Source organism: Triticum aestivum, chromosome 2B (genome assembly GCF_018294505.1).
Source record: "Triticum aestivum cultivar Chinese Spring chromosome 2B, IWGSC CS RefSeq v2.1, whole genome shotgun sequence".
In the NCBI taxonomy this organism is placed as follows: Eukaryota; Viridiplantae; Streptophyta; class Magnoliopsida; order Poales; family Poaceae; genus Triticum; species Triticum aestivum.
The window spans coordinates 719898828-719919191 of NC_057798.1; the positions used below are offsets into that span (position 1 = coordinate 719898828).

Genomic DNA, 20364 nt, shown 5'->3' on the forward strand with positions numbered 1-20364 from the left:
GAGGCTGACAGCTGGGTCCACGGTAGCCTCAAGGAAGTTCCTCCTTATTACGCGCAAAATAATTATTCCTCCACCTGACAGCGGGGACCCACCAGACGGACCACCGTATTTCGTGAAAAAAATGATTCGCCCCCTGACTGCTGGGACCCACGAGCTACATCTTCGCACGCAAGGAAGTGCATCCGAAAAAAACGATTCGTCCCCCTGACTGCTGGGACCCACCAGCTACATCTTCGCACGCAAGGAAGTGCATCCGAAAAAAAAACGATTCGCCCCCCGACTGTTGGGACCCACCAGCTACACCTCCGCACGCAAGGAAGTGCGTCCGGGCAAAAAAAATGATTCGCCCCCCTGACTGCTGGGACCCAACAGCTACACCTTCGCACGCAAGGAAGTGCGTCCGGGCAAAAAAAACGATTCGCCCCCCTGACTGCTGGGACCCAGCAGCTACACCTTCGCACGCAAGGAAGTGCGTCCGGGCAAAAAAAAACAAGACGATTGCCCCCCTGACAGCTGGGACCCACCAGCTACATCTTCGCAGGCAAGGAAGTGCCTGACAGTCGGGACCCACCTGGTCGAAGCGTACGTAGAGTTGTCATCCTGGTTGCGAACATGTACGTACATACTGGTAGATGTACAGGCGCGCACGTGTCGTAGTAGAGGCGCGCACGTGTCGTAGTAGAGGCACGCACGTAGCATGTACACGTACGTACAGCGGCCATGGTGCAAGAAAGAAAATACGGCCACGTATGTGTACATGCGAGCAGGGTCTCGAAGGCCTAGTCGCGCATACGTACAGCGAGGGCTCGTGTTCATGGGGAGGCAACGGAATGCGTCGTGTTCATGGGGAGGCAACGGAATGCGTCGTATTCATGGGGAGGCAACGGAATGCGTCATGTTCATGGGGAGGCAACGGAATGCGTCGTGTTCATCGGGAGGCAACGGAACGCGTGGGAGCCAACCGGCTTGGACGGAACAGATGATGGAAACGAGGCCTGGCGTACCGTAGAACGGAGGAAACGGTCTTGTGTTCGACCACCCACGTTCGGAACGGAGTCCTGTGGATCGGGAGGGGTGTGGCGTAGCACAAAACGGAGGAAACGGACCTCCTACGGTCGAAACGGGGGTCCTGTTGATCGGGAGGGGTGTGGCATACCGCAAAACAGAGGAAACGGACCTCCTGTGGTCGAAACGGGGGTCATGTTCATCGGGAGGGGTGTGGCGTGTCGCAAAACGGAGGAAACGGACCTCCTACGATCGAAACAGGGGCCCTGTTCATCGGGAGGGGTGTGGCGTACCGCAAAACGGGACTCCACGAGATACTATTTATCTCCACCGTCGACCTCCTCCAGCCTCCACGGGCTACCGTCGACCTCCTCCAGCCTCCACGGGCTCCTGTTCATCCAGCCTCCACGGGCTACCGTCGACCTCTTCCAGCCTCCACGGGCTCCTATTCATCCAGCCTCCACCGCGCGCTACTCCACCGGCTACTGTTCAACCACCCCTCCACCGTCTACTGTTCATCTAGCCCTCCACCTTCTACTGTTCATCCAGCCCTCCACACCACGGGGTCCTGTTCAACCACCCCTCCACGGCCACCCCTTCACCGTCTACTATTCATCCAGCCATCCACACCACGGGATCCTGTTCATCCAGAGGCAACGCCACCGCTCACTGTTCATCCAACCCCCCTCCCCCCCGGCAACGCTCACTGTTCATCCAATCGATCGGCTTCAGTTAGCAGCAGTAGCGAAGGAATCGCTCCATCGGGTTCAGTTAACAGCCATCGATCGACCGCTGGGTTCAGTAACGCGTAGCCTGTAGTGCAATCGCTCGGGTTCAGTTAGAGCCCAACGCCTCGCTCTGGTTCAGTTAGAGCCAACGTCTCGCACACACGCGCGTACGTGTACGAGAGAAATTCGCATCGCTCGGCCCCCGACCTCCCACCGTAACCGGCAACTCCCCAAAATTTTCCTACCCCTCGCTTCTATCACGGTTTTTTCCGTCATGGAAGGCCCAAAGAATGTCATGCAGCTGCATCTCCGGCCCGCCCAGGACGAAAAGCCCATTTCCTGTCATGATTTTTTGTCATAGAAGTAGGAGCCCATCACATCTATGATGATACCGGGTTCTGTCACAATTATCGTCATAGAAGTGTCATATGTATGACAGAAAAAAATTTCGTTCGGCCCAAAATGTCACGGATGTGTCTTTTTTTTGTAGTGCTCCTCCTCTAGGGGGCATCTAGTCCGGGGGAAACCCTAGATCTGGGTCTCCCGGATTGAATGATGACAGAGGCTTTGGTGCCGTTCTCCCTCCTAGGGGCATTGTTTTGGAGCGAATATTGACTAGAGGGGCCAAAAGCTGGAGAGGTATTACATATACCGCATCGAAGACGACGGGTCTCGGCAGCCTGGCGCAGTGGAGTCTCAGTGTTGGATACGGGCTAATGTACGCGTGCAGGTTGGTGGCATTGTCTGGCGTCGTGGTGATGTCGGCGATAGTTGGGTCTCACAAGGTCAATGCGATGATCCCTCCTGAAGATGGGACATCGGAAGATGGCGGAGGCGGATCTTAGAGCATGTGCATGCGATGCGCGTTGTGGGTCGCCTAGACCGGTTGGTGCTCTCGGCTCTCCGATGGTCGGCTTCTTGAGGCCACTAGATTATATTGTGTGTGTTGGTGTGGTCATGGCACATCATCATACTTGTATGAGTAGCGACTTTGTTCGTCGGGAAGGTGACTTTGGGTTGATCTTTGTATTTATTTGGTGAGACTCGGTTAAAAATCATAATAAAGATGGTTGTGTGCATCGCTCGATGAAGGCCAGGGCTATCCTCCTTCTCGAAAAAAACAAAAATTCACTAGCATTAACTCTTATGACCGGTTTGGTCTATACTAGGAAGAGTCCCACCGGGCATTAGTATTAGGGGTTTGACCCACAAGTTATCTTAGGCAAGTTATTTTAGGCAAGTTATCTTAGGCTAAAGTTGTAAATACTAGTTGTAAGACATCGTTTAAGATCAAGCAATAAAGATATCATAATCTTCTGTTGCCCGGCTCCACAAGGAGCTGGAACCCTAGCCGCCGCCGCACCTAACCCTAGCCGCGACGGCGCCTCATCGCCGGCGCGCCCGCTCCAGCCCTCGTCTCCCTCCTCCCTACCCATACAATCTACGCCAAAGGCCTGGTAGGAACCCTAGTCCTACCAATTTGGTATCAGCTAGCTTCGGTTCGATCATGTCTTCACCGCCGCCAAGCCCGTCTCTTCCGCTGCCGGTCACCTCGTCGCCTACGGCGACCACCACGACCGTCGCCCCGCTCCTGCCCGCGCCGGGATCCTCCGTCGCGCCCGCCCCCACTGTTTTCACCCCGGAGGAGGTGTTCGGGGTGCTGCAGGACCTAACCCAGGCGGTCCAAGAGATCCACATGTTCTTGGCCGGGTCCTACGGGCCGCCCCTGGCTGCGCCGCCCATCATCGCCCCCGCGCCGCCGTGGCTGCCGTGGCAGCCGCTGCACCAGGCGGCCTTCGCCGCGCCGCTGCAGCTGCCATCCATCACCACCACCGCCCAGCCCTGGCTGCAGTGGCAGCCGCTGCCGCTGCCCAGCGCGACACTGCAGCAGCCACCGCCGGTCAGCTCCGCCGCCCAGTATGGGATGCCCTATGACGGGACTGCGACGACCTTGTTCCCATCAGCATCGCCGCCATCCCAGGGCGTCCACATCCAGCAGATCAAGTCCCCGTCGCCGCAGTCACCGCTTCCGTCTTGGACCGCTACCCGCCACGTATCGGCGGCGGTGAGGCTGCAGGCTGCTGCGCGCGGCCTCCTAGCGCGTCGGCGTGTGCGGGAGATGCGTGGTCTGCAGCTGCCGCTCCTCCAAGTTGCCCTTCGCTGCGCAAAGGACCTCGATCTCGTCCGCTGCGTCGGGGATCTTGGGCATGCGGTTTCCCCCACGGGCGGCGGGCATGCTGTTTTCCCCGTGGGCAGCGACCTCAAAGTCTGCGACATCAGCGTTTGGGGTGGCGCACCCCTCCTCGACATTCTTCATCGCAAGCCCTCCACTCTTCCCTGTGCAGTGCAAACCAACAACCATACACATGCACTTCTTTTGTCCAGGTGGTGTCCATGGGATCCAGGTGGCTGTACACGTGCACGTCCAAAATAAAGTGTCCCAGTCTATTTCAGTTTGAGAGTAATAACACAAGCCGAGATGTAAAAGGCTTGTTTTTAGGTGTTAGGTTTGTGTTGCGTCGAGTCATGGTTATAAGTTGGTTAGGCTGCAGCTCGAGGACAAGCTGCATGTCCAGGTAGGGTGTAGTGTTAGAGTACGTAATGGGCCTGGGCTGGCGGTATAGCCCGTTAGTCTTAGGGTTAATTAGAGATAAGGGTCGCTTTCTTAGGGGTCAAGTAAGCCTTACTTGGGAGTCAAGTAAACCTCTCTATATAAAGAGAGGAGATGTATCAATCTAATCAAGTAAGAATTAAGAAGGAAATCTCTTCCCTCTTGCACGGCCGTGGGCAAAAAGGCCCCCGGCCGGCCCTCTCGCGCCCTCCTTCTAGCAGCGCCATAACATTAACACTCTTCCCGTTCACTGTACAATGCTCCTCGGATTGCTCACACGAACAATGTGTATTGGTCTGGTTCAAGAATCACTTCACGGTGTCCCTTATGTTTGAAGAGCCTCTATTGTTTTGGCATCTATTCTTTCATACCAACAGACATGTCTCTGTCACCTTGTGTAGAGTAAAACTACTCCAAAGCCCAAAGCAACAAACAAACAACAAAGATCACGACGAACTCTTATTCATATTTCTTCAAACAAATGAATGATTTCAATCCTTCCATTCCCACGAGCCTATTGGCATCCAATGTTGTTTACGGAAACTAAAACATTTGACGAATTTGGTTTGTGTGCTCTTAGGCACAAATGTGCAATTGTTGCCGCAGATGCGGTGATGTTGATCTGTATGAAGTAACCGTTAACGAATTAGTGGCCCATCTTTTCATCTACTGCTACAAGATATTCATGGAAGATTTCTTTGGCTGCTTTGATGTTTCATCAGCGATTCCAATCCAATTGGGTAGCTGAGCAATTGTGTCAGTGAGTCGTCAGATTTTCACCATGAGTGGGGTCAGCTCTAGTTCTTCTTCCTCAGCCTCAATGACTTCACCATTTTCATCTTGAGGTAATAGCACAGCAGGTCCCTGAACTTGTCGTAGAGGTGATGATTTGATCCTCAAACTTGAAAAAGCAGATTATTTGGTCCTTGAACTTGTCATGGAGGTGCAAGTTTGGTCCTGGGCGAATCACAACTCGCCAAGTGGAGCCAGCTGGGCTGGGCTAGTCAGCGCCACACATTTTGCAATTCCCCCCCCCCCCCCCCCCCCCCCCCGCCTTAAGCCCTAATCAACCCGCACTACACCTCGCGTCAGTGACCTGCAATGCTACCTCCTGTTGAAACCAGGTGCGACTGTCGGTCAGTCCATGCATGCTTGGTGACCAGCCGAGTTTCTTTTCTTCGGATTAGCGAAAAGGTTCGCCCAGCCAAAGAAGCAGCCAAGGTAATTAGAGAGATGACATATGCCGGCGAATGCAACAATGAAAGAACTTATGAGTTGGTTCCTTGAGGAAGAACCAAATTAAGGACGGCCAGGGGTGACGATGACGCTGATAGTTATGCATGTGCATAACTTTCTAATTTTTGTAGCATTTTCGGATCATGCCCGGTGCTGATAATTATGCATGTGCCTAAACTGGTTAATTATTTATTTAGCACATTGTAAGCAAAGTAAAGCAAACTTGGTAGTTTTTCCAAGCACCTACACAGTATGTAATTTTTTTTCTTTTACTGAAAAGGGGATGGCCCCGGCTGATAATGCACACAAGCATTTTATTAAACTTAGTAACCGAGTACCAGCCATTTTATCGCATGATGCACTGTACGCACTCTTGTATGGCAGGGTTGTGGGAAAATGTTAATGCACGGCTATGAAAACCCACTTTCTCAGATATTAAATTAACCATTATTCATTTTTATTCTTGACCTTGCCAGTCCTGGGAATAAAAAGAACTAGCCGGGTTGTTAAAATAGTAATGTGTATGTGACTTCCTAGAAAAAAGAATGCGCCTTTTTGGGAACACATGTACGTGTGAAGAAAAAAAATGCACAAATAATTTCTGACATCGTTGCTATTTTTTGTCCTGGATTCTTTAGTTTGACGTATTGTTCTTAACTTTCCAACTTAGGAATACCATGCCTGTCACAAAAGCATACGCCTCATCTAGGATTGATTCTCATCCATTCGTCCTTAGACAATTGAAATAGGTTTTTGGTTGACTTTACACATTTATGTAAGCTCTATTTAGAACACAAAATGAAACGGATGGAAATAAATAAGGAGACCACATGCTCTCTTCTGTTTGCGTTGTCCATGTCTTCTACGACATTGTTCCAACAAGGCGATATTAGTAGAGAATAAATGAATCAAACTCTTATGACTCTCTCGAGTGCCTCTAGATCTTTGAAGAGTTAGCTCTTGATTTAACAGCACTGTTCTAGGACATTTTTTGCGCACGCTTGTCCAGAATAATAATGACTATGTTTTTTGTTATTGGGCTCCTGACCGCCGTGCTGTTATTGGATTACATTCATATTATTGGCCTCAGATAAAAAAAACATTGTAGTCCCATGACTAAATAGTCCCACCTCGAGTTCTCATATCGAATCTAAACAATTTATATACGTTCAAAAGTTGCTTGAATATCAACTAGGAGACTCAGGAGTCAACGAACAGAGATTAGAATGGATCTCTAAAGAATACTTGAAGGAATTAACTCCCATGCATGGTAGAAAAAGGAGAAAGTCGCACCATCGGACCCATAATTAACGAGGAAAGTTTGGCGGGACGGCGTCCTGAAGCAGATCCCGCGCAGCCTCCCAGTCCGTGTCCTCGTCGCTGGTTTCAACGGGAGTTAGCACTGCAGGTCACTGACGCAAACGAGGTGTAGTGCGGGTTGATTAGGGCTTTAAGGCAGGGGGATTGCAAAAATGTGCGGCACTGACCAGCCCAGCCCAGCTGGCTCCACTTGGCGAGCTGTGATTCGCACAGGACCAAACTTGCACCTTCATGACAAGTTCAAGGACTAAATAATCCGCTTTTTCAAATTTGAGGACCAAATCATCACCTCCATAACAAGTTCAGGGACCTGCAGTGCTATTACCTCTTTCATCTTCTCCAGTCGTCAAATCTTCTCCATGAGTGGGGTCAGCTCTAGTTCCTCTTCCTCAGTCTCAACAACTTCACCATTTTCATTTCCATGGAGGACAGAAAACTCGATGACACCTGACGACCCTGGTTCCACATGTCCCGCGGAACCTCCATCCGCAAGCAGCATCTCCGCGGGAAGGATGGTCGAGCTCTGGTCGCTCCGAGGCACCAGGAACAGGAACGCCAGCGGGAGCAGCCGCATGGCGTTCCTCGCCAGCACGGCCACCCAGAGGTTCCCGAACTCGGTCCGAGACACGCCCAGCGCGTGCAGCAGGAGGCCGCCCCACCAGGCGGACATGAGCAGGCCGAGGTTCTGGATGGACATGAGCAGCGCGAAGAAGGTGCCCTCGATGCCCACGGGGCAGAGCTTGGAGCAGAGCACGAGGAGCGGCAGCCATTTCAGCTGGCCGATCAGCTGGGAGACGCTGTTGTCCATCACAGCGAAGAGGTAGTCCGCCATGCCGATCCTCAGGTTCAGCCTGGTGACCAGCACCAGGTCGATCATCCCGGACAGGCAGGCCAGCAGCTGGCCCCATAGGAGCAGGCCGCGGAACGGGTAGTCCTTGAGCATGTTCTGGTAGAGCAGGACGCCGAGCAGCGAGCCCACTGAGCCTATCGAGTAGATGAGACCAATGAATCCCTGCAGAAAAATGGCAGGTCCCATCCCATCCATCAGTTCTTCTCGATCTTTGTCGTGTGTTTTAGTAGTCTATGTAATTCTAGCTTCTAGCATGCATCTGAAGAACATTTTTTAGCAGAAACTACCTCGGAAAATGCGAGTCCGGTGCTCGAATCTGTGTACCAGTAGAACAGCCCTCCTTGGATGTCCGGGCTTAGCACGAACATTAAGAACATGTAAACGCACGGCCTCCAGACTTGCGGGCACTTCAATGTTGACCACATTGATTCAACTGCTTCGTAGAACTTCTTGTGAACCTGAATATATTGCAGTTAACAACCTTGAGAGTGATGCATGTTCATAACTGTATTTAATTGGCAGCTTCTGAAGCTCGAGCTCACCTGGTTGTACTCGAAATCCTTGGCCCGCTCCTCCTTGACAAGAATCCCGGCCGAAAATACGAGCACGGAGGGGATGCTCAGCAAGCCAAGAGCCCCCTGAAAAGATCAAATGGACATGGCAAGAACATTGGAATCTGTATGTTGAATGTCTACCAATACCATCCATCTTCTCTCAGGAAATGTTCAGTTCAGACTTCAGACCTGGGAACCTATTGCGTGAACGACGAGGCCGCTGATGGAGTACCCCACCAATGCGCCGGCGGAGGAGCAATACCCGCACATGCTCTGCATGTCGGCGGCGAGCGGAGGGTGGCTTATGCTGTTCTGCGCGACCATGGCGTCCACCACCACGTCGGCTATGGCGGCGCCCGCGGCCTGCGTCGTGAACGCCACCAATGCCGGTGCGATCGCCGGCGTGCGGCGCAGAGCAAGCGTGAGCATGGACGACACGCCCATGACGCCTTTACATAGTTGGTTACAATACATGGATCAAGACAGCAGCTTAAGAAGGCGAGCAGATTCAGAACGACGTTGACCGTAGCAAGCAAAGCATTGGCTCACCTGCGAGGAGGAGGTACGGGCGGCGGCGGTAGCCGGCGACGGGGACGACGTCGGTGAAGAGGCCCCACAGGGGCTTGACGACCCAGGGCACGTTGACGACGCCCTGGTAGAACTGCGAGGCGGCCGGCTGCACGCGCTGCACGTCCTTCCAGTAGTACCCCGCGGCGACGCTGCCGAATGAGGAGCCGACGCCCTGGCAGGCGCCGTAGACGGCGACGACGGCGAGCACGAAGCTCCAATGCAGCTCGCGGGACAGACGACCGAGCCAGCCGCAGGGGAGGGTGCCATTGGGAGCGATGCAGCCGCCATTGCCGCCTCCGAGTCCGGGATCTGGGGCGGCCTTGAGATTTCCATCTCCGTGCGGTGTTTCTTGGAGCTGCTCCATCCGAACAGAGTGATTCCTTTCCTGTGTGGTTTCTTGGAATCTATGGAGAAACCACCATGATTTGCACCGAAAGAATGAAGGTCCCGGCCATTGCTTGCTCAGAGAGGATGCACAGGTACAATGCACGGATCAGGATGGCGTTTCTTGATCTGTGCTCAGTGTTTGACTTCATTTGTCTTAATACAAAAGCTTTAGGTGGTGGAAGTATAGAATATGCATCAGTTGGTTCAGGCTTCGACGTCGTCACGTGTACTACTGTTTTTTAGAGAAAGATGACGTGTACTGTTACAATTGTCTTCATCACCTACAGAGCATTTTTTTTTAATCCAACCGCTGCATGCGATTTATAATTAGGAGAGAATATGATATACAATGTCAAAGAAAGGACTACACAAACATAGTCGGAACATACTATCAATTTCTACCCATCGATAACTCCTGCCCAGGGCGACCTGAGGGCGACTCCCTCAAACCCTAGGCTGCGTCGCCCTTCATCCCTTCCCCACCCGCCGCCGCCGCCGCAGCCGGAAGATGCCGTCGGGCGAAGCCCATGTGGCCGACGACGGCAACGGAGCTCTCTCTCACGGATGCTGCTTCGGTGCCTTAATTGCACCTGCAGTTGGGTCAGTGACATGTGGGTCAGCCATCTATTAGTTTCACAATGTCCATGTCACTGACCCAACTGCAGGTGTAGTTACGTCACTGAAGCTCAGTCCCTTTCTCACCCCCCCCTCCCGCGTGCTCTGCGGGCGGTAGGGTCTGGTGGCAGCCAGCGGTGTCCCGGGCCATGCACATCTAGGCGTCCGATGGCGAGGCTCGGGGAATGGTGGTGGGCTGCGGGGGTCCAGCTTCGTCTTGTGGCGGCGTTCTTCAGCCAGTTGGTGGAGACTTAGTCGGGCCTGACCTTCTTGCCCTCCAAGGCAAGGGCGGCGACAACATAGATCACATCTACCTCTTTTTAAACCCTAGCCTCCACCATCTAGGGCGTGTTTGGTTGCCCGCATTGGGCCCAACCAGGCTCTCGCGGGAAAAAAGAGGCCTGCTTGGTTGCCTGTTTTTACTGTTGGGCCTGCATCGCACGCTTCTTAAAACGGCCCAGAGCCTGATTCGTTGGAAACGCTCGAATCGGCAGTTTCTCGCGAGCCAGGCCGAGGCGAGCGCTAGCGAACGGGCCCTTGTACAAGTGGAGACGGGAGAGATGCGAGGTGATTGCATAAGGTTTCTTTAACCTCCACTAAGCTTCTATCTAATCTCCTCTCTCTAATCTACACAACGGTGTTTCGATTCGAGGTAAGCTCTACACGAAAAAGATGCACCTCGATGCTACGGTTCCATTCAGGCGATCGGTTTGTAATTTCGTCGGCCGTAAGTTGTTAATCTCGTGTTCCCGTTTGAAGCTATTCTGGACGAATTTTGTCAGATTCGTCGCACACGATCGATCATTTGAAATTTCCTTTGACCAGCAGCCTAATTTTGCAGTCCCTCACAACATTCGTGTTGTAAGTGTTTGGTTTCGACGATCGTAGCTTCATCTCTCTTTGAACAGCAGTCTACTGCACTGACGCTGCCATGTCGAGCTCCTCTGTCCTCTACTCAGAGCTCTCCTATTCGTTCCTCTCGATGCCGAAACCCTTCCCCTTGATCTCCTTGCCCACGTCCTACTACACTAGAGTCGTTTCCGGCGTCGCTCATCTCGGCCTACTCTCTGTCGTCGTCCTACTGCACTGACGCTGCAATGACGCGTACACTGCTTTCTTGTGTCCTCTGCCTTCGTGCACACTATAGTTTGCCGCACCACCAACGGGGTCGATCATCTTGGCCTCCTCTCTCTCGCCCTACTACACTGGAGTCGTTTTTTGCGTCGATCATCTCAGCCTCCTCTCTCGTCCACTGCACTGACAATACCATGGCGCGAGCACTGCATACTCATCCTCTGTCCACTGTCTTTGTGCGAGCACCGCAACTAGTTCGCCGACGGTGTCGCTCGCCGTGCCGCCAACGGGGTCGCTCGTCCACGACTCCATGCTCGTCATGTTGGACACGGCGCCACGGCCACTATCCACCGCACACTGCATTTCTTCTCCCCCTTCCTCTGCTAGCTCTTAACCATGTGTGCTAAGTGCAAGTGCTAGCTTTAATCATACCCCATGCGGGCAACCAAACAGCGTGTAGTTGCATGCGCCGAGACAATGTAGGCAACCAAACAACATGCCAAAGTTGATCCCCTAATGCAGGAAGTCCATATGCAGACAATCAAACAACTCGCAGATGTCGCATATGAGGTTGTTTTTTCAGAGCCAGACTGAGTGAAGAAGGGTATGCAATGCAGGTACTGTAGCACATGGCAACCAAACACGCCCCTATATAAGGGGATGCTAGGGGAGGGGGCTCGCATAAATTATCTATTATTAGATGGAAACTCCCGGTAGCAATCTCATACACCATTGTGACCCCTTGCACGAGGTATTCCTTCACCATGAATAATCAAAACAAGTAGGATGTAGGGCATTATAATCAAAACAAGTACTACCTCCGTCTTGGTGAATAAGTCATTCGCGTAGTTCTAGGTCGACAATTTAACTATCTAAATATGTATTATATGTGACAAAAAATATATATTTAGAAACTACATTCGTGTAGAAATCTAGTGATATACTTTTCATGACATATAACACATATTTAATTGCTCAAATCGATGATCTAGAATTACGCGAATGACTTATTCACCTAGTCGGAGGTAGTAGGATGTAGCGTATTTATTCTTAGATTGGGTCCTCCTCGCGCATGATGGCGGGTCTCCTGTGCTTCTTGTGGGCAACTAGTTGGCGGTATTAGCGTTTTCGACTAGTTTTGTCATTTTTCCTTTTGATCAGTTTTTGAGGGTTTTTTCAATACCTTGTATCATGTGGTTGTTTATGCCTTTATTTATAAAGGGGTGAAAGCTTGTTTCGAGATTCGCCACACCGGTCATGAAAATTCGCCCCATGTTGAATGGCGGCGGCGATGGCTTTGCAGGTATAGGTTCCTTGGGATTGACAGGTGGCCGGTTGAGGAGAAAGAACACCTCGAAATGGAGAACACGATTGGGTCGAACACAAGATACGCGCGGGAGCCGATGTCCACCTGGACTCCACGCCATCCATTGCTAGAACTTGTGCAGACCACTACATCGCCAGCTTGTAGACAAAGCACGTGTCATCGTCGGACGTGCAAAGGAGGAGGCCGTTGCAGTAGACGATGAGTGCACCAGGACGGCGCGGAGGGAGACGAGTGTCGATGTCGGCATGTACCCGCAGGAGAAGAAACACGTATGGCTCCAGCCGTCATGGGTCCTGTTATCCTGTAGTTGATGAACACACCGTGCGACGCCTTCGGCATGAGGCACGAGAGGACCAGCCTATGGCCGTCACGCCAGTCCCTGCATACGCGCCTACATGCCACGAGGAGTGAAGTCTGATTTAAACTCTGAGGTTGTAGAGCTTGTCGAAGATAAACCTCCACCTCATAATCCTTGAAGTTTGTACCCTGTCCCATGAAATCCCGGTCATTTGTAACCTTAAGATCGTATCCAAATGGTGGGATTCGAACGTGCCCTGGAATGGCCGGGATGGATGGGTTAAGCAGCAAATGTGTGTGAGGCCCACCTGTCAGTGGGAGAAAGAAATTGCAAGCAAAGTAAAAATGCGGGACAAAATTACTGTTATGACCTAAAAGGCTAACAAAATCCCGATTTGACCTCGCTTTGAAAAAAATTCCATTTCTGACCTCTTTGGGTGACGCCAACATCCCCGGCGTCTGGGTTGCGAAGCAGACGCCACGAACCCTGGCGTCTGACCCCTGGCCCGCACTGCCCGCCTGCCCGTTGACCTGCTGACGTGGCAAAGGGGCCAGACTCCAAGGACCCTGGCGTCTGGCCCCGGTAGGTTTACAACACGCGCGGGCCCAGCCCACCCATCCCCAACCTCTCCCTGGCGGCGGCCGAACGCAAGAACAGAGGCTACTTTCTCTCGCCCCTCTTCTCCCTCACACCAAATCCCCCCTTGATCTACTCCATCCTCCACCCAAATTTGTGGATCTGAGGCCCCCAAGCATCCTTGAGGTATTCTCCCCCATTTCCTCCAATTTGTTTTGATTAGAACATCTCTTTTTGGTTGCATTATCCATCATTGGGAGATGTTAGATGAGTACTTGTTGTTTTTTTAGTAAATTTTGTGTAGTTGTTAGATGGTATAGTTGATTTGTAGATAGTAGCTGATGTGTTGTTGAATATGTATGCAATTTGAAATTGTTTGGTTCATATGTAGATTATTCTATTGGCTTTTTTTTGCAAAAGAGATGATGAAATTGATGGTTGTATGTGACATGATTTGTTCCACAGATTGGGTTGTATAAATTAGATGTTATGTATTTGCATATGTTTTGAATATGAGTGTTTTAAGGGAGAGAGAGAGATGTTGCATATGATAAAATTGTGCATATGGTTATGTGACACCATATTGTTTGAGAATTTTATTTGATTGAAAGATGATGTGCGTATATTTGAGAAGATGATGTATGCATGTGCTAGTAAATTAGCTATACGTTGAATATATAGATGGCATAATATTTGTTCAATAGAATGGCCGATGATGATTATGAATTTTATTTGATGGTGAAATTTGGTACTCTAGATGATATATGTGCATATGTAGAAGAAAGAAATGATGTGGTTATGTGTGAGAAGAATGGTGTTTTTATATGGCATAACTTGAAGAAGGAAATAGTATTGTTTGATATTGTTAATGTATTCATAGATGTTTGTGATTTTTTTTGTAGGATGGCGGATGATGATGGACCTTGGTATGACGGATTAATCGATGAGTGGGATAAGGAGCATCGTGCTCGTGCCACTGAGAAGGGAGATGTAAGAAGGTAGACTTATCAATTTTTGTTGTTTCTCATTTGTGTTCTTGTATTGATTAAAACATCACTTTATTTGCAGCTTGTAGTTGCTATGCGCATGAGGGGTCATTCCGCTGATGACTTTACTTACGACCCGCGGTACGAGCCTTACGTTCGGAGATTGGGTCTTCTCCCATTCGTGTTGCAGTTTAAGTGACGTGCTCCGCCGGTGAACCACGCGGCGCTGACCGCACTTGTGGATCGTTGGAGGCCGGAGACTCACTCGTTCCACCTTCCATGTGGGGAGATGACGATGACCCTACAGGACATGGCTATGATAAATGGCCTTCCTATCAACGGACAAGCTGTTACCGGTCGTGTGAGCGTTGGTAATTGGCGAGAATGGACTGGCATTTTAATTGGTGTTGAGCCCGACGGCCCTCAGGAAGGTAAGGCCGATACCGCAAGAGTGAGGCATTCCTGGCTAAAACTGATCAGAGGAAACACCAATCCGTGCCCTCAGGGTGCCAATGATGTGGTTGTGCAGCAGTACGCGCGGGCCTATCTTTGGTATGTACTAACCAAGGTAGTCTTCTCAGATGCAACCGGGAACTCAGCCCTCTGGATATTCTTGGAGCTACTCAATAACTGGGATACCCAGTATAGGTGGGGTTCGGCCGCACTAGCATATTTGTATCGTCAGGTAAGAGATATTTGCAACCATTTATCTTGCATTTGTCATGCGCCTCCATATCTAACATGTTTATTTGATTGCAGCTTGACTTGGCGTGTCGGAGGAAGGGAGATACATCCTCATTGTCTGGGTTTGTTTGGAGTCTATCCGTGTGGATGTGGGAGCGGATCCCGGTTGGACGGCCTGATTTCAAGAACCCCCTCATGGCAAACCCACGGGGTAATCATGACGGGTTGCATGATGATGATCCATATCGGCGCCCTACGCTTGCTTACTATTGGGAACAAGTGACAGTCTACACAGGAAGCTCGCATGTGCGATACAAGTGCTAGATGAACGAGCTGGACACCTTGACTACTGAGCAGGTTTTGAGAAGTTCGATGAGATAAAATTTAGTCAAGAATGAAACTTATGTAGCTAACAATGTATCTATTTGTTTTGCAGGTATATTGGTTGCCTTATGTGGAAGATCGTGACTTTGATCTTAATGAGATGTGCACGCGTGATAGCCATCTTTGGCGGGCGAGGTGCCCAATGATATGCTTCTTCGCAGTCGAGTGGCACTTTGTAGACCGTGTGGCAAGACAATTTGGAAGAAGACAAGGTATTCCAATTGAGGAGAGCAAGGAGGAAATGCTATCTCTGCATCGGTAAGCAAGCATGCCTTGAGTATGTAGTAGAGCATTGAATAAGTCAATGTTTGCTAATGCTTTGTCCCGTGCATCATTTGTAGGTTCGATCGAAGGAACAATCAGGATATATCGGATTGGGCAAACAAACACCGTGCGTGGATAGAAATTTGGAATCAAAGAGACACGTTAGTGCAATCAGAGAATAGACCTCACAATCAGTCAGCATATCAGAAGTACCAAGTGTGGTATGCGGATCGTTACCGGTTAAAGCTGAAGCCTGGTTGGACTCATGAGGAGTGGTCGGAGTTGGTGTCTGAAGACCCGGAGACTGCACAAGGTTATCAAACCTTCAACATGGCTGTGAGAGACACCAGAGGGGCTCACGTTGACTATGCACCGATGCATGATGAAATGGTAGTCTGTTTGACCTATTCTAACATACTTGCATCATGTTGTGTTCTTTCAAATACATAAGTTTGGTGTGTTCATGAATTGCAGGGCAGAGAGTTGCTTCTGTGCGTCAACGATGCCAATGTTGCACCGAGTCATCCACCTAGTGGTGCATTATCTGAGAGGACTCTTAGGAGCACGATGGAGGTGTGATCAATATATTATAAAAGTTTCTTTTCGCGGATTATTTTTGTGCATCTCATATCATAACATATTTTGTCTTATTGCAGAAGTTCAAGAAGCGGTTTCATAAGATGGCAGCAATGCTTTCTTGCCATGGTGCTCAGTCCAGTGACGTGTATGCACCTGGTAGCCGCGCCGCCACAGCTAATAGACGGCGTTATCTACAGAGCAATGAGGACATGGAGGAGGAATTCCATGAAGAGGAGCCATCACATCAAGAGGAGCCAACACATCATGAGGAGCATGAGTATGATGCAACACATAAAGAGGATCATGAGTATGATGTTGATGCTCCACAACCATCACAGGCTACACAACCAACACAAGGCAATGCTCCACAACCATCTAGGAAAGGCAAAGCCATAGCTAAGAGACCAGGCAAGAAAGGTAGAAAGAAGACATGGAACACACAATTCCATAGTCTGGAGTATCCTCATAAGCTTATCCCAATAGGAATGCAAAGATATAAGGCCAACACTGAGGCGGAGAAGGAGGCATATAACGAAGAGGAGGAGTAGGAGACTAGCGAAGAGGAGGAGCCTACACTTGCAACCATGGTGAAGAGAGGAAGGAGGAAGTGAGCTTCTTGTTCCGGTTTGGCCCGCTCCAGCGTGGGAGAGGCGATGACGGTGGTGCGCATTTGGTGTCTTATGGGCTATCTTCTGTATTCTATGAACCTGTCATATTATTATGAATTTTGTGAACCTGTGTATGCAAGAAGTGAGCTTGTTGTAGTTTGTTTCAATGAGCTTGTTTCGAATTAAGTTGCACCGGATTCGTGAAGTTGCTATGAATGTTTGACATGAATTTGTCGTTTAAAAGTACTACTCAATGATGTGATTTATGTGAATTGTTGTTTCCTGTGATGTCTATGAATTCATTGATTGCCATGAAATCTGTCAAAAGGAGGACTCATTTACTCATTTATATGCACAGGTTATGTACCAGACGCCAGGGTCCTTGGCGTCTGGCTATAAGTCAGGGGACCAAACGCCAGTGTCCTTGGCGTCTGGCTATAAGTCAGGGGACCAAACGCCAGGGTCCTTGGCGTCTGGCTATCGACTGACACCAGAAACAGGGTAAAGCAGGGGAGCCAGCACAGGGTAGGTATTAGACGCCAGGGTCCTTGGCGTCTGGATATAAGTCAGTTTTGTCTTTTCATACCACTATAGTTGAACACACACACAAGGTTCATTACCACGTTTGTCTATGATAATAGCAAATGACCACAAACATAGTTCTCGAATGACATAGCATAGCAAATTACAAACATAGTTCAAATTACACAAATAGTCTCGAATGAGAAGTTCATCACATACAATGAACATCACATATAACTCGGTTTCCTGTAGCAATGCAAGTCAACAACCCTTTTCCATTTCCATTCTTCCAGCATTTCTTGGATCTTGTCATCATCAGTTATGTCAACCAATTTTCTTTCCCCGGGGCCGTCTGACTGCCTCCTGCTGACGTAGTACACAAAATCCTCTTCCTTCAACCCTTGCTTCAACATGAATTTAGTCTTCAACCAATCGAAAGTGAGGTCAACCTTTGTGAATCCATCCTCGTCCAACTGTTCAACTGGACCCTCGTCATCCGAGTCATACGCATATTGACGCCTAAAAGGCAAGTCACGATCCATGTCCTTTTGCGCTATGTACGCATCCAAGTCACCAACATCATTACCATGAAACCCTTCCTCTTGCTCTTCGTCGTCATCATAAGCATCTTCATCCTCTTGAATTACTCCGTCACTAGCAATCACCTCAACTTCATTTGCTTGGCTAGTTGGTGGTTGGCTAGAAGCATTGGGGGCATACAACTCAACCTCATTTGCTTTGATAGATGGTACACGGGGACGTGGTGGGGGATAAACATTGGGGGCATCAACCACAATCCTATGCTCAACAAGTGGCACCGTTGTCCTCTCGCTCATGTCATCCATTGGGGAAGAGACATGCCGGTTCAAATCAAAGGTAAACCGAGGAGATTCAACCTTGGTGGCAAACAATTCAAGTGACTTGTCTTCCGATTGGGATACTTTTTCCTTGTATACATCCCAATGCGAGGTGATAGGCATACTTTTCAAGCGAGATTGGCTCCAACTCCAACATCATACCTTCCTATTAACTTAACATCAACATTGGTGTCCATCCACTTAAAGACTTGTCTCACTTTTGCAACAACATCCTCATAGCTAGGGTTTGTATCAAAAACCAATGGTTCCTCACCCGTGTCGGCATTGTTACTCAAAAATGCCTCCTTGTCAATGTAATGAACATTAACAAGTCTCTCCATCTAAAAATAACATGAATGCATTTAAGACTTCAATGAGACAATGAGAATTGGTGTTTATCCAAATACATCTTATTATATCCAAATCATATCAACACTAAATTATTTGTGATGTCCACAAAAGTATCACTAATTAACACACAAAAGTATCCAAATCATATCAACACTAAATTATTGGTTAACCCTAATCACTAACTAACTCTAACCCCCAATCTTTCTACTCAACTAACATATATTCCTACTACACACCACGCATAGCACTATATTATCAAAGTTAACCAAGTCATTCACACTAACATAAGGGGGAGAAAACATGAACTAGGGTTCCACCAACATGTATAAAATGCAACCAAAATAACAAGATTTAACAAAAAATAATTGGATGATTTGGGGGAGATTAACAAAAGCAACAAAGTGATGGAAAGATCCACCTAAGGGATGTACCTTTTGGAGAGGATTTGAGGGGGAGCTTGAGGGGTAGGAGAGAGTGTGAGAGCTCCAAGTGTTCTTCAAGCTCGGGTTGTGGATTGGGGAAAGTGTGTGGGGTGGGTCCCACACACTCTCCCGTGGGTTATCCACTTACCAGGGCCAGACGCCAGGGTCCCTGGCGTCTGGCCCCTTTGCCACGTCAGCAGGTCAACGGGCAGGCGGGCAGAGCGGGCCAGGGGCCAGACACCAGGGACCCTGGCGTCTGCTTCGCAACCCAGACGCCAGGGATGTTGGCATCACCCAAAAAGGTCAGAATCGAAATTTCTTTTGAAACGAGGTCAAATCGGGATTTTGTTAGCCTTATAGGTCATAACAGTAATTTTGTCCTAAAAATGCGCACATCATGATTCTAACTGAATATGCCGAACAGGTCTGCGGCACCTGACCAACCCAGCTAACGAACTTTGCTGTCAAGTGTGCAGCTATACAGATATATATAGCCCGTATCAACAACTGAGCTCGTGTTAACGCGCAGGCGGGCGAGGCAGAGTTGCAGCTCGCGTCCGACGCGACGCCACAGGGACAGAGCTCATCGGCCAGTGAAGCATGGTGCAGACGAAGTGACGAACAAGGGGACAAAAAAGCTCGAGCTCGGGCGGCTGCATCGACATGAGGATGAGCAGTCGGTGGTCGGGCTGGACTTCTCACCACTCGTCGCTGTGGTACTACTGGCTGCTCTGCCCGGCCACCGAAGCTTAGGACGATACAGCGCCCCGGAGGAGGCTGTAGGTAGTAGGCGCAGGTGAGAGAAGTAGCAGCAGCATGGGTGGAAAAACTCACTGGTCAGCTCCATCGATGGACGTATTCAATGAGACAAGTTCTCCACACATATGTGTCGGGTCGTTCGTGCTGTTCTGTTTGATCAAGCAGGCAGACATATATATAAGAGAGAATTCCTTATTTGACCCTTTTTTAAAATATGGTTCCCTATTTGGCCCTATAGAATGAAATCTTCCTTATTTGGACGTTGGCTTAAATTTTGCTCCCTATTTGACACTTTCATATATTTTTTCATCCAGTAGTGTTAACTGGCACGTGCAAAGACAGTTTTGCCCTTGGTAGTAGTTTGTCAACAAAAATGGAAAGAGAGGTAGCGCCGCTCCTGTGTTGCTGGAGGCAGCCATGGGCTCGTGTACGCTGCTGCCATGAGCTCGTGTACACCAGCGGTGCTGGGTTCTACGTCACGCGCTGCCGGAGCGCTCGCGCTCCGCGATGTGTAAAGGCTTTTGAGTTTTAGCAATTAGTATAGGGACGTAATACTGGACAGAGAACAATTAGAATCCTACATGGATACGTAATATATACAAAATCGAATACAGCTAGGAGATCCCCGTTCTGGTTGCACACGCTGTTTACGTGCATGTCTCATGCATATTGTGCTCTCTTTTTTTTGACCTGAGAAAGAGAAATAAAAACGTCACTTCGAACAGTTCGACTACATCGACCAGTACACAGCCACCAGATCTTCGACATGCTCGTGCTTGTCGGCGCGCTCAGGCAGT

The 20364-nt window shown here is 49.6% G+C and overlaps 2 protein-coding genes across 2 annotated transcripts; both read right to left on the reverse strand.

Annotated features, from left to right (window-relative positions):
* Positions 1–6588: 6588 nt before the first annotated feature.
* LOC123042283 (probable folate-biopterin transporter 2) lies at positions 6589–8778 on the reverse strand. Its single transcript, XM_044464763.1, has 4 exons — positions 8494–8778; positions 8293–8388; positions 8038–8208; positions 6589–7912 (listed from the first exon to the last, which is right to left on the reverse strand). The coding sequence occupies exons 1-4, from the start codon at positions 8776–8778 to the stop codon at positions 7247–7249; spliced, it is 1218 nt and encodes a 405-aa protein (XP_044320698.1). The 3' UTR covers positions 6589–7246.
* A 34-nt stretch (positions 8779–8812) lies between these two features.
* On the reverse strand, positions 8813–9238 carry LOC123042285 (probable folate-biopterin transporter 3). Its single transcript, XM_044464765.1, has one exon. The coding sequence runs from the start codon at positions 9236–9238 to the stop codon at positions 8813–8815; it is 426 nt and encodes a 141-aa protein (XP_044320700.1).
* Between the last annotated feature and the right edge of the window lie 11126 nt (positions 9239–20364).

Excerpts from the sequence above, each read along its gene's own strand:
- LOC123042283 (XM_044464763.1), bottom strand. The coding sequence starts at position 8,778 with ATGTATTGTAACCAACTATGTAAAGGCGTCATGGGCGTGTCGTCCATG. Across the intron at positions 8,389-8,493 it reads TTCACGCAATAGGTTCCCAG|GGGGCTCTTGGCTTGCTGAG; the intron begins GTCTGAAGTCTG and ends TGATCTTTTCAG. Across the intron at positions 8,209-8,292 it reads AGGATTTCGAGTACAACCAG|GTTCACAAGAAGTTCTACGA; the intron begins GTGAGCTCGAGC and ends CAATATATTCAG.
- LOC123042285 (XM_044464765.1), bottom strand. The coding sequence starts at position 9,238 with ATGGAGCAGCTCCAAGAAACACCGCACGGAGATGGAAATCTCAAGGCC.